Source organism: Paroedura picta, chromosome 6, assembly GCF_049243985.1.
Source record: "Paroedura picta isolate Pp20150507F chromosome 6, Ppicta_v3.0, whole genome shotgun sequence".
Taxonomy (NCBI): Eukaryota; Metazoa; Chordata; class Lepidosauria; order Squamata; family Gekkonidae; genus Paroedura; species Paroedura picta.
Genome location: NC_135374.1, coordinates 85,010,946 through 85,026,055, shown reverse-complemented (window position 1 = coordinate 85,026,055; position 15,110 = coordinate 85,010,946). Strand labels below are relative to the sequence as shown.

At 41.5% G+C, this 15,110-nt stretch overlaps 1 protein-coding gene across 9 annotated transcripts in view; it reads right to left on the bottom strand.

Annotated features, from left to right (window-relative positions):
* HERC2 (HECT and RLD domain containing E3 ubiquitin protein ligase 2) overlaps positions 1 to 15,110 on the bottom strand; it is a 100,951-nt gene that overhangs the window by 25,348 nt on the left and 60,493 nt on the right. For all 9 annotated transcript variants that reach the window (XM_077343412.1, XM_077343415.1, XM_077343418.1 and 6 more), the window contains 16 exons: positions 14,916 to 15,006; positions 14,404 to 14,581; positions 13,930 to 14,011; positions 13,682 to 13,853; positions 12,806 to 12,950; positions 11,111 to 11,336; positions 9,862 to 10,033; positions 9,049 to 9,235; positions 7,972 to 8,112; positions 6,963 to 7,154; positions 6,168 to 6,321; positions 5,300 to 5,407; positions 3,582 to 3,713; positions 2,178 to 2,336; positions 1,960 to 2,078; positions 198 to 323 (listed from right to left, as the gene is read on the bottom strand). In XM_077343412.1, the coding sequence (XP_077199527.1) occupies positions 198 to 323; positions 1,960 to 2,078; positions 2,178 to 2,336; positions 3,582 to 3,713; positions 5,300 to 5,407; positions 6,168 to 6,321; positions 6,963 to 7,154; positions 7,972 to 8,112; positions 9,049 to 9,235; positions 9,862 to 10,033; positions 11,111 to 11,336; positions 12,806 to 12,950; positions 13,682 to 13,853; positions 13,930 to 14,011; positions 14,404 to 14,581; positions 14,916 to 15,006 (2,384 nt within the window). The remainder of the gene's footprint in view (positions 1 to 197; positions 324 to 1,959; positions 2,079 to 2,177; positions 2,337 to 3,581; positions 3,714 to 5,299; positions 5,408 to 6,167; positions 6,322 to 6,962; positions 7,155 to 7,971; positions 8,113 to 9,048; positions 9,236 to 9,861; positions 10,034 to 11,110; positions 11,337 to 12,805; positions 12,951 to 13,681; positions 13,854 to 13,929; positions 14,012 to 14,403; positions 14,582 to 14,915; positions 15,007 to 15,110) is intronic.

Below are 15,110 nucleotides of genomic sequence, written 5' to 3'. Positions count from 1 at the left end.
CAATTTATACTTTATCTGCTATAAAAGCCCCTACCCTTTCCCCTATCTTCTCTCTAGCTACCCCATGCAGTATTTTTAGGGCTGTGTAAGAAAAAAGTTTCAATTTTTGTGGCTACAACTGCTCATAAGCAATTATCAAAAGCACACCATTTCTGGTTGATACATTCTGGAAACCTTTGCATCTCTGGTCATATTACCTTAAAGAAAGGACTGTGGAGCAGCTGCTTGCCACCTCTGACAATGGGATCTTCGTAATCAAATTGCCTCTGCAAAGCTTCAGGGAGGCCTTTAACCAGAGCAGCTAAGGCGCTGCCTGTGAAACTCTGAAAAAGTATTTTGGGAAAACTCCTTAATACCTTTTAAATATTTCTTGATAATGGTTGCACTTTGCCACCAATAGGCAATAACTGAACTGGCAAACTACACCGCATGCTGAGAATAATACATTTTACCAATATAACCATGGAAACCAGAGGTTGTCAGGTACCACCTAACTACTACAGATAACTCCAGATTTGTTCCTTTGTAGTTTTTTGTGCTGTGTTCTTGACACAATTCAGCACAATATAAGGTAGTAGAGAAAGGCAATACTCATAGAATCCTTGGAATAACTAATATCTGACTACAATTTAGTCACCTACAGAAGCCATCAATCAAGAATTCACATGACTTAGCATTTCTTGAAGAAAAACCTTATGCATTCTTAGGGCTGCAAGAGCAGTCAGCCCAATATCAGCCTCTTGCAGCTCAATTTAAGCTAAGTTGCAAGAAAGGATCAGCTGGAGGGGTAGGAGCTGAGAGAGCAGTCAGCCCAGGATCAACTGAGGTAGTGGGAGGTGACAATTCCCTGCCGCCTTGGCTGGGGCTGACTCCTATTGTATCTTGGTTTAAATCTATCCACAAGAGTAGTCAGCCACAGGATCAGCCACGGCAGCAGGTGCTGAAAGCTCCAAGCTGCTTTGGCTGGCTTGTCTTGCAGCTTGTTTATTTATTTATTTATTTATTTATTTATTTAATTTCTTACATTTTTATACTGATCTCCCTTGCAGCTCAGGGAATTTCATAGAGAACATGAAAACCAATAAGACATGTAAATGTAGTAACTGTATCAATATCAACAATAATAACAATAACATCAATAGCACTGAACATTTAATATTTAATTTTTCACAGTTTAACTATTAACATTTCAACCATAACCCTGCAGATTGGCCAGATCAGGAGGGGGCTTCTGGAGACCCAAAGGATGTTGTCAGTTCACTGGCCTCAACCAAATGCCTGATGGAAGAGCTCCATTTTGCGACCCCTGCAAATCTGTGTAAAGCTCCAATAGGGCCCGGATCTCCTCTGGGAGCTCATTTCACCAAGTGGGGGCCAGGACAGTGAATTACCTGGCCCTGATTGAGGCCAGACGTGCTTCTTTGGGGCCAGGGATCACCAGCCAGTTGGAGCTGGCTAAGCATAACGCTCTTGGGTTTAAACCAAGCTGCAAGAGACAATCAGCTGGGCAGTAGGAGGTAACTCTCCTCTGTCTCAGCTTGGCATTGACTTCTTTTGCAAGCTTGAGTTTAAACCAGGCAGCAAGAGAAGTCAGCCCAGAAATAGCCGAGCACACCAGGAGCACACTGCTCCCAGTAGGCGCAGCTTATGGTGCACAGTTTTTTCTTCTTCTCGGGTCTATTGGACCCAGAAAAAAATCAGAAGTCCCAAAAGATATTGGATCTGAATACCACGCTGATATTTGGATGTCAGATTTTGGGGGGAACCAATTTTTTCAGTTCAATATACCCGAATAAAAAACAAAATAAAAAAACAACTGGGGGGTGGGTGGGGGATTTGCACAATCCTACTGATTAGCATAGGAAAACTACAATGACTTACTGGTGAGAACAATTTAAGTAACATTACGGAAGGCTCAGCAGTTCATCATATTACCACTGGAAGGTTTGAACTTCTTACCATAGTTCGTGTTTCACTGTCATTATCTCCCAGTATTCGGTTAATGTTAATAGATTGGCCAAACTCTGTAGTCAGCAGTTTACGTAGTCTCTGTAAGGCCCACATCCTATGGCCAGCAGCTGAAAAATGCACAGGAGAAAAAGGAAATAGGATTAACTTTAAACTCTTCTGTTTTAAAATTTACGGTCAGAAACTTTCCATAAGGACTTGGCACGTACCTAGAGCACTCAGCTGAGCACATGCTGCCAGGGAAGCTGCCAAGCGAGGAACTATGCTCCTGTTAGAAGCAAAATTCAAACGGAAATCCAGCAGGCATGTTACTAAATCCATTGAGGGACAAGAAAGAATGCAGCGATCTGAAAGAAGGTCTTTTGGACCTGCAGGAAGAAAAAAAGAAGATTACCACACTTTTGCTTCTAACATCTGTTAAGAAAAATAAACTAGTATTAATTGCAACTCATCCTGAACCACTAGGAAAGGGAAAAGTAAAAATCTAGAAATATACCACAACTAAAATCCAACCATAGCTAGAGTGCTCTATCCTAGGATGAGGGCCCCAGCGAAATCTCTCTCATTTCACATAAATAAGTCTCCAAACTGACCCAGCTCATAAAGGAAAGACAAAAAGCACCTCCTGTCTTTGCACAATATTAAAATGACAAGGCATGGGCTAGGCAACACAAGAGTGCATTTTATGTATGGGCACTAGGGGTATGCAGTATTTTTAATTGGTATCTTTACTGGTACAGTAGTCAGATTTCGGATTTTTCTGAAATCCCAAATTTTCCGGGGCCAACAGACATGAGAAGAAAAAAATTGTTTAAAAATAAAAAGTTAGTCCAATCCAGGAGATGGCGTGGGATTTCCTACAGCCCAGTTTAAACCACGCTGAAGGAGAAGAGAGCCCCAGGAGCTGCTGTGCTGCACAGAGCACACTGATCCTGGTGGCGCAGGAGATCCCGGCTAGGCTTGCTTCTCCTGCAGTCCAGTTTAAATCTGGCTGCAGGAGAAGATAATGCAAAGTGCAACTTGCGGGGAGCAACCTGTAAACCCCAAATGCGCACTGAAATCTCAGCTTCAGAAATCTGATCTGTAGAATTTGTATGCCACAAACGAGACAGTGTCGCCTTCCTCCATCCCACCCGTTTTTCAGAACAGAATGTAATTTAATATTCCAATTTAATATTCCATCGGAAAGAAAAAGGGCAATAATAGCTCCAGTAAAGCACAAAAAGATCTCCCTCAGATATTTCTCATTGGGTCTACTGAATAAAGCATTTTGTGTTTGGCTTAGATTAATATGACCACTGCTATTCTTGCAACAATTACAATTATCATCAAATGATAACTAGGTCACTTCAAGGTTTCTGTGCCCTGGCTGTTCCTCTGATATACTTTGCAGCCCAGGCATTTGACTGCCATCCAAAGGGGAGGGGGAGAGACCTCTCACTGTGGTTCTGCTTGCTATGTGAATTGTTAACCAGTGTTCTGATGCACCCAAGCTCATATTTCCCGCCTTCTTACATTGCTTGAATAATTTAGCCTGATAACAAGACTCAGAGCTGAAAGATATTTGCCAATGCAATAAACTAATCTGTCCTGAAGCCAAAAGCGGAGCTCACCTGCAGCTGGCATGATAGGATAAACAGTGAACCGCCAACCCCATCCATTTACAGAACCATCACTGATAAACTTCCATTTTAATTCATCACCTGGAATGCGCAGTTCGCTAGACCAATCAGACCATTCACGACCTGTAAGAGCGGGATGAGAGACACAATTGTGATTTCATTCTGTTTGGTACTACCCTTTTAAAAATTTAGCCTTTTAATGTCTGATGTAGATTTATTTATCTGGTTGGGCTTTTTAGTCACTGCTCGCCCAAAGGGTTTTGTGGTGGTGTATAATATAAAAACAAATATAAAATAATAATATTAAAATATTAATGTGGCTATCTCCGTGCCACTAATAAAATCAGCCCAAACATCTGATTGCCCTCCAAGGGCCAGTCTAAACCATTTGGCCTCACATGGCCTGCAGAAACTAAACAAGTCTGGCAGGTCACAGGTGTCATCCAAGAGCACATTCCACGGGGAGCAGAACACAACTGAGAAGGCCTTTCCCCTGGTGACAGCTAACTGAGCCAGGCACCTGCAAGAGGATGACTGGAGGGGGGCAGGGGGGTTGTAATGGGAGATACAATGTTTTCAACTTCACTGATTAAAGTCTGCTGGACTGTTGCATCTAGTGGCGTGGTGACTAGCTGCAGCAGTCGGCTGGAGTGCCTATTTGAGCTGGGTAAGGTGAGAATGAGGTCATGGGAGCCGAGCCAAAGCCAAAAAGTTCCAAGCAAGCAAGTAGGGCAAATCCAGAAGCCTAGTCCAAAAGTCTAATCAAGGGTTAAGACTTTCAGGGAGACTTGCAACGCAGACGACAGGTAGAAATCAGGTATGGTGGGTGTCAGAATTGTAGCTGGACGAACTGTTAATTCCACACAAGTTTGGTCTCCCAGTAGCACCCAAATAGGTGTCTTCTGCTGGTTCAGTCATCATGGATGGCTCTTGACAGACTGTATAAGTCATACATAAAACCTGATATTATGTACCAAAAACGAGCTTCGCTGACATAACAGGACCTTCCCAACCTCTTGCTCTTGTTAAAAGCCACCGTTCAGTGTGGAGGGGCCAATGGAATAACATGAAAAAGAGACAGAGGGGCTTCATGGGAGGAGTAGGAGATCCACAGACATCCATGACTTCTCCTTGCATGCACAAAAGCACCTTCTCCTTTTACTATGATCTCTTTAAATACAAGCCAACATGACTTTGATGCCATTTGCTTCATTACCTCAACAGAACACTGATTAAAGTAAACAGAAAGTGCCGTTAGATCTTGTTTCAGAGAAACATAATAAACAGGGGAAACAAACCACATTAGAAAACCTGGAAGCTGCTCTCTTGATCCAAACTGGCTGTCCTATTTCACAACTAAATTAAAATATGAGTTTAAGATAAGCAAGCACAATGAAGGCACTAAATTATTAATTTCAAATGAAGTTAGCAGCAGGCATGTCAAAGACCAGATAAAGAAAAAAAAAGGGGCATATAAAAAAGATTTTATCAATACTCAATGAACTGAAATGTCTGACTTCATCACTTAAAAACATTATTAAATTTTATCCTAGTTAAAATTATGATTACTGATTCTTAGTGTTAATTTTATATTTATTCGTGTGTTCCTCATCACAGATCTGCTTCACACTTTGTCGATAATCCATGTCCATCATAAACCATACAATACTGAATACAAAATGAAGTGATTTGACATGTGGTCTCATTACCAGATCTGACCGAAACTATCCTGTTGACACCATCCATGACGGTAAGCGGATCGTGGCGCCGTTCCGTGGAACACTGGCGATCAAATTCCACCCTGAGTCCTTCGGCACCTAAGAATTAAAATCCACAGAAGCAGCAGTTAGATACTCTATAATCAGCATCAGAGCTCTTCACAAAAACTCAATGAGCCGTGTTCTTTAGATTTTAATCAAGTAATTGGTGTTGAACATACAACAGGATTATGAAGTCTTTTCTAGCAGAATAACTGAAAGCTTTACACAGTGAAAGCATAAACACACTTATAGATTTGTGTATTGTTATACAAGTAGAGCCATGAAGGAACAAAGCTCTTACAGATGTTTCTGTTGAGTTTACTTGTACTCTGCATAGAAGCAATCTGTGATTTGCTGAAGTTTATTATAGCACTGAGAATGAAAAAAACAGAGCAAAACTCTATCTGCCATTTTCAAGAAAAAGGATTTTAAGAAAACACCACTACTTTGGATTTGGTTCAAAACACCTATTCCTCAGTCACATATTAACAACACACACTAGAACCACTCTACTACATAAACATTGGCAACAGAATGAGAAAGCATTACCAGTTTATCTCTCAGCAACCATCCCATGGGTGTCCAAGGGCAATGGAACTATTTTTATGTGACCTCAGCAACAATTCATATACTACTTCGTCTGTATTGATCGATAAGCTTAAGACTTTTCCGCAGCCTCAGATACCACTGTGATGGAACCCCCAATCTTTGTAAAAAAAATGTAAAGGAAGTTGAAAGCCCCTACATCGGCATTCCACAATAAGGGCACGACAACTCTTTCTACCTTTCAGAGCATACCAAATTGAAAAAGCATTACCTGGTATTTTAACAGTGCCACTAGTCGACGTATCATCTGTATATGGGTGACTGCTTTCCACCACCACCGGTTGCGAAGACAGACGGCCACTCTGCGAATCTGTCGCCACATCTTCCAGCTCTGTTACGCACAGTTCCAGCAACATATCAGCAACCTAAAAATATGAATATTTTGTCACTGCATGCAAAAAGCATTGCTCATGTAGTATCCTATAAGAAAGATATAGAGAATTGAAGTCATGCTACCAGATCATGACCACACAGCCCAGAGTCCCCACAATAGCCAGTCGACTCTGGTCATGAAAGCCTTCCACAATTCATGTTGTTCAGATATCATCTTCTTTCCCCAGCAATATCTGCTATTCCACAGCATACAGTGTTGACTGGGTATATTTCTGCTGCCCCAAAAGGTTTTTCCCCTCAGCCTAACCAAAATCCCAGTGTCGAACCAGGACAAAATGAACTTCTGTTATATGGTTTACAGAAATTGAGAGAACACAGGGAAGAAACTGGAAGAATTACCAATAAGATCACCAGACTAGTATGGATTGCTGAGAATGAGTAATATCCCAGTACACTTTAGCTTAGCATGAGACATTTCACCAATGGGTATTTATTTTAATATGCTTAAAGAAGTATTACAGGTACAGACATGCATTTGATGGATTAAGCTCCCATTCATGAAATCTTAGACCAGAATACATGTTATTAATCTCTAAGGTACCACTGGGTACAGGAGTAACTTCATGGGTAGAGGAGTAACCAGCGACAAAAAATGGAGCTAGATCCAACCAACCTGGGGATAAGCGGTGCCCATGCCAGACAGTACAGCCGAAAGAACTTCCTTTCCCTTCTCTCCAGCACGACTGGACACGGCTAGCTTCAGCAGGTCAACCATGACTCTGGTGTCATCTGGTACCAAAAGGCCAGTGAACTCATCCAGGTATTGTGGCTCTGGGCCAGAGGCTTTATTTTGGCTTTCCACATCCTTCAAAGCAAAATGGAAAGAAATTTAAGGAAGATTTTCCTGTATTACTAGGTCACGTGCCTCAGAACTTGCTCTAGATGTGAAAAACCAGTAATGAACGTGACTAAGCACCATTTACTGAGACAAACATCCACGGCTATGAATTCCCCAGTTCAACTAGTGATAGACTTATCTTCACATTATTCATTACCTCTTTAGCACTTCACAATATGAAAAAAACATGATTTTTTTTAGGATGAAAATTTCATGATGCTAAATAAATAGTATGTGTCCTTCAAGCTATGTTATTTATTAACAGGCAATTGTGGCAGTAATGATAAATTGAAAATGATTCATAATTGAAAATGAGATTAAAGAAGCAAAACAAAAAAGATGCCAGTCCACAACCAGCTTGGCCACAGAAAACCTAATTAATCAAAGGCGCTAAATCATCAGGACAACCTGCAAAGAAGCTTGAACCAAATGGCTTGAAGCCAGGGATGTGCAAGCTAGACCCATAAATGAACTTGTGCAGCATACTGTGCTACACCTAGCACCTTCCTTACTATATATTATGATGCCCAGAAACTGATTATAGAAGATCTTGCACAAGTGGAAACCCAAGTGGAGATACAATGTCTGCCTTAGCCCAAGCAGTCAGCACATTATTTCTCTTGCATTTCCCCTTCTGAAAGAGCTTTCATGCCAATGGAAAGTTGGCGTGGCATTCAACCCAGTGTTTGCATTACAGCCTCTGAATCATCACCTGTTTTCAATGACTTTGGGAGAAGTATCATTCATCTCTTCTTCTATCAGTAAAAAAAATGGGCAACAGTACCTCTTTCGTTTTCGTCATGGTCTCTGCTATTATACTGGCAGCTCCAGGGTCATCTGTGACAGGAATGAAAGGGCGAGACGAGGCTGCAGAAGCCGAAGGAGTCACAGCAGAGGGAGTCACAGCATCCTCTGTAGAAGCCATCTAAATCAAGTAGAACAGCACAACTGCAATAGAGCTTTGCAAATGCCAGCCTGCTAACTCTATTTAGGCACTGTCAATGGCCTTAAAACTATAACACTGTCAGCACAGACAAGCTCCTTACAGCAGTGCCTAGAGCAACCACTCTCCCCCCCCCCCCCCCCCGTTTTGAGCCTGCAGGCGCCTTTGGAATTCCGACTCAGAAAACGGCTGCTGTAGCTTACCTTCAGACATACAGTGGAGATTCTTGCCTATGATGGCAGCTGCTGCTAAAGCAATGCTTTCAAAAATGTGTATACCCAATCAAATCTCCAGTGGCCAATCAAAAGCTTCACTGGGCTAATGCCCAACCTGGCCCTTCCCACTTTCTTAAAACACTAAGAAAGTTACTGGCAGGTGCCATGGTGCCCACAGGGACCCTGTTAGGAACCCCTGGACTATCCAGCTACTCTAAAAAGTATGCTCCATACTCTGGAAGACCATTGTCTTGTCAAGATGCAGCCATCAAAGGTACCATCGTAATAAGGCAAGGCAGTACTTTGTACAATTTTGGTATTAGAACTGCATTCTGAGTGTCTCTTTAAGTCAAGACAGGGATAAATCTAAAAGGAATTTTAGCATTTTTAGGGCTCGTTGCTTTATTTATGGTTCTGATTTTGCACTCTTACCTTGCAGCCTTTCAGTAGGAATAAAATACAGAAAGCATTGCATATTTTAGCATCTTTTTGGCAGGCTTGCTGCAGTTGATGACAGCTTATTTTCCCCAAATGGAGGATATTTTTCTTCCTGTCTCTCAGACACATACACACACACACACCTCTCAGTCAACTATTTTTTAAGAGCTAGCAAACTGTGAAGCAATTGATCCAAGAGGGCTGTATTTAATACACCGAGGCTACGAAAAACAGGAAAAGCAAGCAGCTTTCGAACTGAATTTACCTCCGCCCTCCTGTCTTGCCATGGAGTTGGGCTCAGCCGTTCTTCTAGGTCCACTGCTAGGATAACTTCTTCTTCACTGGGAGCAATGCTTGTGGATGACATGTCTGGAGGGGGTGGAGGAGACGATGACAGACATTCCACCGGTGCAATCATGCTTGCAGGCATCAGGGCTCCAACAACAGCATCCCTGAATCAAAACCAAACTGTTCAGAATAGTCTTCTGCTATACTGCTCCTATATTATTATTCTGAGCAGGAAAGAGGACAACAAATTATGCAAAAAAACACATTTTTTAAAACTAAGAAGACAGAATTAAAGCACTCATCCAATATTGGCACTAACAAAGAAGTCTCCTGACTCAAGCATGCCTGATAAGTGAGACCACACAACAGAAAAATCATCTTCTCTACAAGCAAGACACAAAGGACTTGAGGAAGGCTAATTTTTTTCAAACACAAAAAGATCTCAGCTAAGTTTCTTGCTTGGTCTATGCTGGTTGAGGAGAACTCTGCATTGTCAAGTATGTCTTTTAAAAACAAACAAACAATAAAGCATTACTTGTTAACAAGTAGACTTAACACTAGGAAGAAAAACCACCCTTGTGGAGCTATTCATTAGTCTGCAATGCCATAGCAATGCCAAATCAATGTTGCGCAAAAGAACATTTCCTTCAGGCAGTGAGACAGAATCAATTAACTTTCAGATGGTGCTACTGCTATTAAAGTTTGGACCATCAGAACCTTCAAAAGACAGCAGGAAAGCTGAGTCTATAACACCCGAGACCAGTTTGATACTGATGATACACAAGCTTACCTGGCATACATGATCTGTAATGCTGTCAGTATATGAGATAAGGCTTGCTGTTTGGCTAGATTGCCATCTAGTGACAAAAGGATTTTGGCAAGTGAAGGGCGATTTGGTTTGGAACTGTTTGCACCGGTGATTTTGTTACTTACAGCAGAAGAATCTGCATCGGATGGGACACCTACAGGAAATTATAAAAATTACAGTTTCCATTAAGAGTTCGTACTCAGGATTCTCAACAACGGAAGAGCATGCATATTGAAGCGCAGCAAAATCCCAAAGGTGCTGGGCTAGTGTGGCCCACAGCCACAACAAGCTGTAAGCTTTACACCTCCCCCCCCCCCCCGGGACATACTGCCTCTGGCTGTGTAATAATACAATGGTTGACTCATATTTAACACGAAGAAATTAGCATTCCAGTCATACCAGTTACAAACATTTCTCTGGTTTGCATTTTTAAATTCAACTGAAAAAATTCCATTTAAAAAATAAATACAAGATAAGCACGCCCTGTTTTTGTTAACCTTAGAGGAGTCATTAAACCAATTGATTTTCTCCAGCCTTTACACCCAAACTTACTAGAGGCCTGGCCATTCTTCTGGCTTTGCTGCAGCGTCTGCACCTGTACCTGGCTCTCAGTTTCCCTTTCCCTATTCAACCTTTTAAGCAACAGTCCTTCCAATGTGGTGCCTGAACTATGATGAACACATAAAGCATTCAAAGAAGCCAAACAAAAATTTAACACCCAGTGAGTCACATAATGAATTCTAGCATCGGTTTACATTCTTAAAAAGAATCATATAATAGCCCAAAGGGACCTACTACTAACACTGGGACCTCTATTGAAGTATGAACAAGACATCTAAGGACCAAACCCATCCTAAAACACATCTAGGATATGAGTACTGATACTGTTGCCCTTTCCTTCCTTCCTCAATTTCTGCTCACCAGCATGGTCCTGGCTGGCAAATGGTTTCTTTGAATGAAAACTGAAGACCCAGAAAGACTACCTATGGGTATTATGCCATTACACTGTGTGTGCAGAGACCATATGGGGAAAAGCTGCTGAGGTGCACCGTTAGGCAGGTCTGTGGGATCCGGAGTTATGTCGCAGGCCAGATGGGCCTGATCAGAACCCCATCGTAGGCATACTCTCCTTTTCCAAAAGCACACACTCATGATTCCCTCGTGCTCCTCCCGTATGTCTTTCTCTATTTACACAAAACATTTAAAGAAAAAAAATCCAGTTTTTAATTACCCAAATAGGATGCGCCTAAAGGGTCTCTAGCTGTTTGAAAGAGAACTGGCTCATGCACGGATGGTGTTGCTACATCCATTGTCGTCCACGCCACGCTGTGAGAAGATCCACAAGCAACGCGAGAAATTTTCTGGCCTTCTAAACCTTGAACCAGGGTGGGCTTTCTGTTCACGGTCGTAGTCCCGTTGCCCTGCTGGCCATGGTCATTATCACCCCAAGCATAAACCTGGTAATGAAAACCAAAGCATTCTTTTCAACAAACATTTCATGTATAGGGCATACAGGATCAGAGGGAGAACATCGCTGCCATAAATACAAAAACGCATAATTTTTAATACATGGAAATGTTTCTTCTTCCTGATTGATTAGGCACTTATGATTTGGTTCAGGAAAGATAATAGAGCTCTGGCCATTGAAGGTGGGACATAATTTAATACCAAGTTAGCAGTTTCATGAGGATCAGGCAAAACCCAGGAGTACAAACTCACCTTAGCAACTGATGATGAGGCGTCCTCTTTCTCCTCTGTAATGAGAGCAGAGAAGCAAGGGGGGGGAACCTCCCGCTGATGCCTCATTTTGATCTCCTTTTCTTTCCCTTAATATCCTAAGGCAAGCCCAATTTCATCAGATCTTCAAAGCAAAGCAGGGTCAACCCAGGCTAGTATTTGGATGGGAGACCTTCAAGGAACGCTAGGGTCATGACTTGGAGAAACGCAATGGCAAACCATGTTCAAACTTCAAGACAATCCTAAGATCTCCGGCTATACTACACACATGCCTTAAGATAAATAAATAATCCCCATTTTATGAGGCCTGTTCAGATGCCTGTTTTTCTTTTAACCCACTAACAGAAGTTAGCATACAGAGAGGCTAACTTGCACAGCCTGGTCAGTTAAGCTGAATGGGAAAAGCAACCTTTAGGAGGATATCTTCTTCCACTTAGGAAAAAATGAACCACCAGAATCAAAACGAAAGGACTGGCTAACATATCTCAAACAGAATTATCTTATCAAAAAGAGTCTTCAGTCAGCCATGCTGGTCCAAGGCAAACCCCCAAAACAATTACAAAAACCATGGAATACGTTAAAAATGACTTTAATTTCCATTGGCAGAAACTGAGAAGGCTGGCACCATCTAATACAAAGTAAGGAGATACCTCATATAAAGTGTGATGTAGCTTTTGAGCTTGATTTTGGATCCTCAGCAAAATAGTTTCAAGATAAGGACTATTTTATACCAAAGGCATTTGCTGACTAAATAGAGTTATATAATACATTATTATTTGTTCTATTTTTCTGCCTACGGGGGAAAAAACCCTCCATTAGTTAAAACAGATCTACTTGGCCTCTGTTATTTCATATAATAGCCAATCTACCATAAATTGTGAGACACAGTACAAAAATAATCGCCTCTCCATTTTGTCACTGCAAATCATATTGAAAAATATGCCACAGCCTTATTAGAAAACCCCATGTTGCCTGACCATATAGCAAGAACAGCTAATACGAGTAAGAAGTTCACTACACTATTCCATTGCAAGCATATAGTTTTGTGGTGGTATTGTGTGTGTGGGGGGGAGTATTTATTAACAGGCTCTCAATATTCAATCCTGAACAATGAATATCACTATTTTCAAAAGGGCCTTTTAAGCGGGTTCATAACACTGTTAGGATGAAGTCGACAAGTTCTTCTTACCTGGCCTGTGTCAGTGACAGCCAGACAATGGAGCGCACCTACGGCCACGTGCACAATCTTCTTTCCCCTCAGTCCTTCCACTACTTGTGGTTTTCTTACATGGACGTCAGTGCCATGCCCAAGCCTGAAATAGTCGCCCTTGCCCCTGGGTACAAAAACGGGCAAATATTTTAATTAAAAGCTGCTCTAGGCGATCGAGACATTAGCCAGGTACTACAGCTATCAAAATAACCTAAGTGTAAGAAAAAAGGGTTTATCTACACTTGAACACAACTGAAACTAGGAATTAGGTTCAGCTGAGATTTGCCCATTCTAACAGAACACTTTCTCTTCTCGTGCCTCTCATTCTTTGCCATCCCACAGGCTGTTTCAATAACAGGAAGAGGAGAAACAGAGACAAGTCTTCTGCCTGTGGGACAGCAGCAGTCATGAACCTGCAAGCCTTGAAGGAGCCATATTGAGCCAAGTCTCTTCAGTACAGGTAAAAATAATTCTGCTATCTTTATTTCAAGGACATGCAATGTTAAAGGTTAACTAATGGACATGTTCTGAACCCTACCAGTCTTCTCAGGTAATGGTGGCACATTCCTCCAGGGCACGAGGCTCTTCTCTTCTGATGGAAGAGCATGATGATTTGGGTCGTGTAGAGAGGTAAGGCTATGACCACTATTTTCCTCAGCATTACATGTATTTCTTGAGCATTACAGCAAAGGACTAGATTTGAAATCTGACGAACAATACCTTTAGTTATGAGGCACTTATTACTCAGTTCTATTTTTCCTTCTAGTTTGGCTGAATTTGTGAAAATATCTAAGGAAATACTAGTTGTCAAGATAGCAATTACACATTTAACCTTTCAGTTAAAACACATCGTACCATGTCCACACCACTCCAGACTTTGTAAGAGCCAAAGAGAACTGAGCTCCACACTCAATCTGACAGACTCCCTGGCCATTTAGCCTTTCGATGTTCTGAGGAATGTTGCATCCTTCACTTCCTCCTCGGCCCAATTTTCCAAAGTCTCCATCTCCCCAGGAAAATACAAGCCCTAATAAAACAAACCAGCTTTAGTACCACAAGGCAGGCACTATGTGTTAAATTGTGATAAGTCAGACGTGTCTTACCTTCATCTGTCAGTGCCAAAGTCTGAGCATCTCTGCTTCCACAAGCAACCTGAATGACTCTATGACCAAGGAGTACTTTAACCTACAAAGGAAAGATGAATAACCTTTTAAAATTATATGTGGCTTTTAAAAGAGAGACAAACCTAAGTAATAGTTCAGGCTAGAGCATCAAAATGGCACAATGAAACTCCTTAAATCAACAGAAAGCTTCTTTTAAGTTTCCAAAAAGGCTAGCATGCTCTGATTTCAAGTCTCAGGGCTGGCAGGTTAAAAGAATCAACAAGATTCACTGAGCTTAAGGAAGTGTGTTTCCATGTATTTTGTGTCTTCACAAACCAATAAACTGCCAATGCAAAACTTGGCCAAAGCATTAGTAGTAATTCTGAGGTTGACACTACTTTAAGTATCAACAGCCAGAGAACTGGACCACTTAAGATCATTCTGCTAGAAAGAGGTAGCAGCTAATGATATTACCATCTTTGGTTTAAGTTGTGTAGTATTGTCTCCATGTCCCAGCCGACCATATTCACCAAGGCCCCAAGTATACAGTTCACCACTAGAGGTGATGGCAGCGCTGTGAGAACTGCCACAAGCGATATCACGGATACGTTTTGTTTTCAGTGCTTCTATGAGCCTTGGTTTATCGCAGTTCCTGAAAACCCAGGAAGATGAAAAAGTGATTAATCAAAAATTATTTCAATGGAAGTTTATGTTAAACATAATCTAAATAATCATCCATTGAACAGCTTTTTTCTTGGTCAGGTATTTTAAATGCCCGGTGGAATGAAAACTAGAAACCAGTGTCACTCCTAAAGATTAACCCAATGAACTATTAGGACAATAAACTATATCTAGCAATAATTCTGTTATGGTGTTTGTATATACATACTTACACCTTATGACCCCAATTTAAGCCACACAAAACTAAAAATCACACAAAACACAGAAAATCTAGCAAGCTCAAAAGAATTAGGGGGAATCCTTACATTCGACTGAAGTGTCCAAGTTTCCCATCATCTCCTTCACCCCAAGAGAATACCTTTCCATCAACCGTCAAAGCCATCGCATGGCGGCCACCTGGAATGGACATGAGTTGGGGAATGTCAACAGCGGAAATAAACCATTAAGCAGGTTAGGACAGTGGTCCCCAACCTTTCTGAGGTTGGGGACCGGCAGGGCAT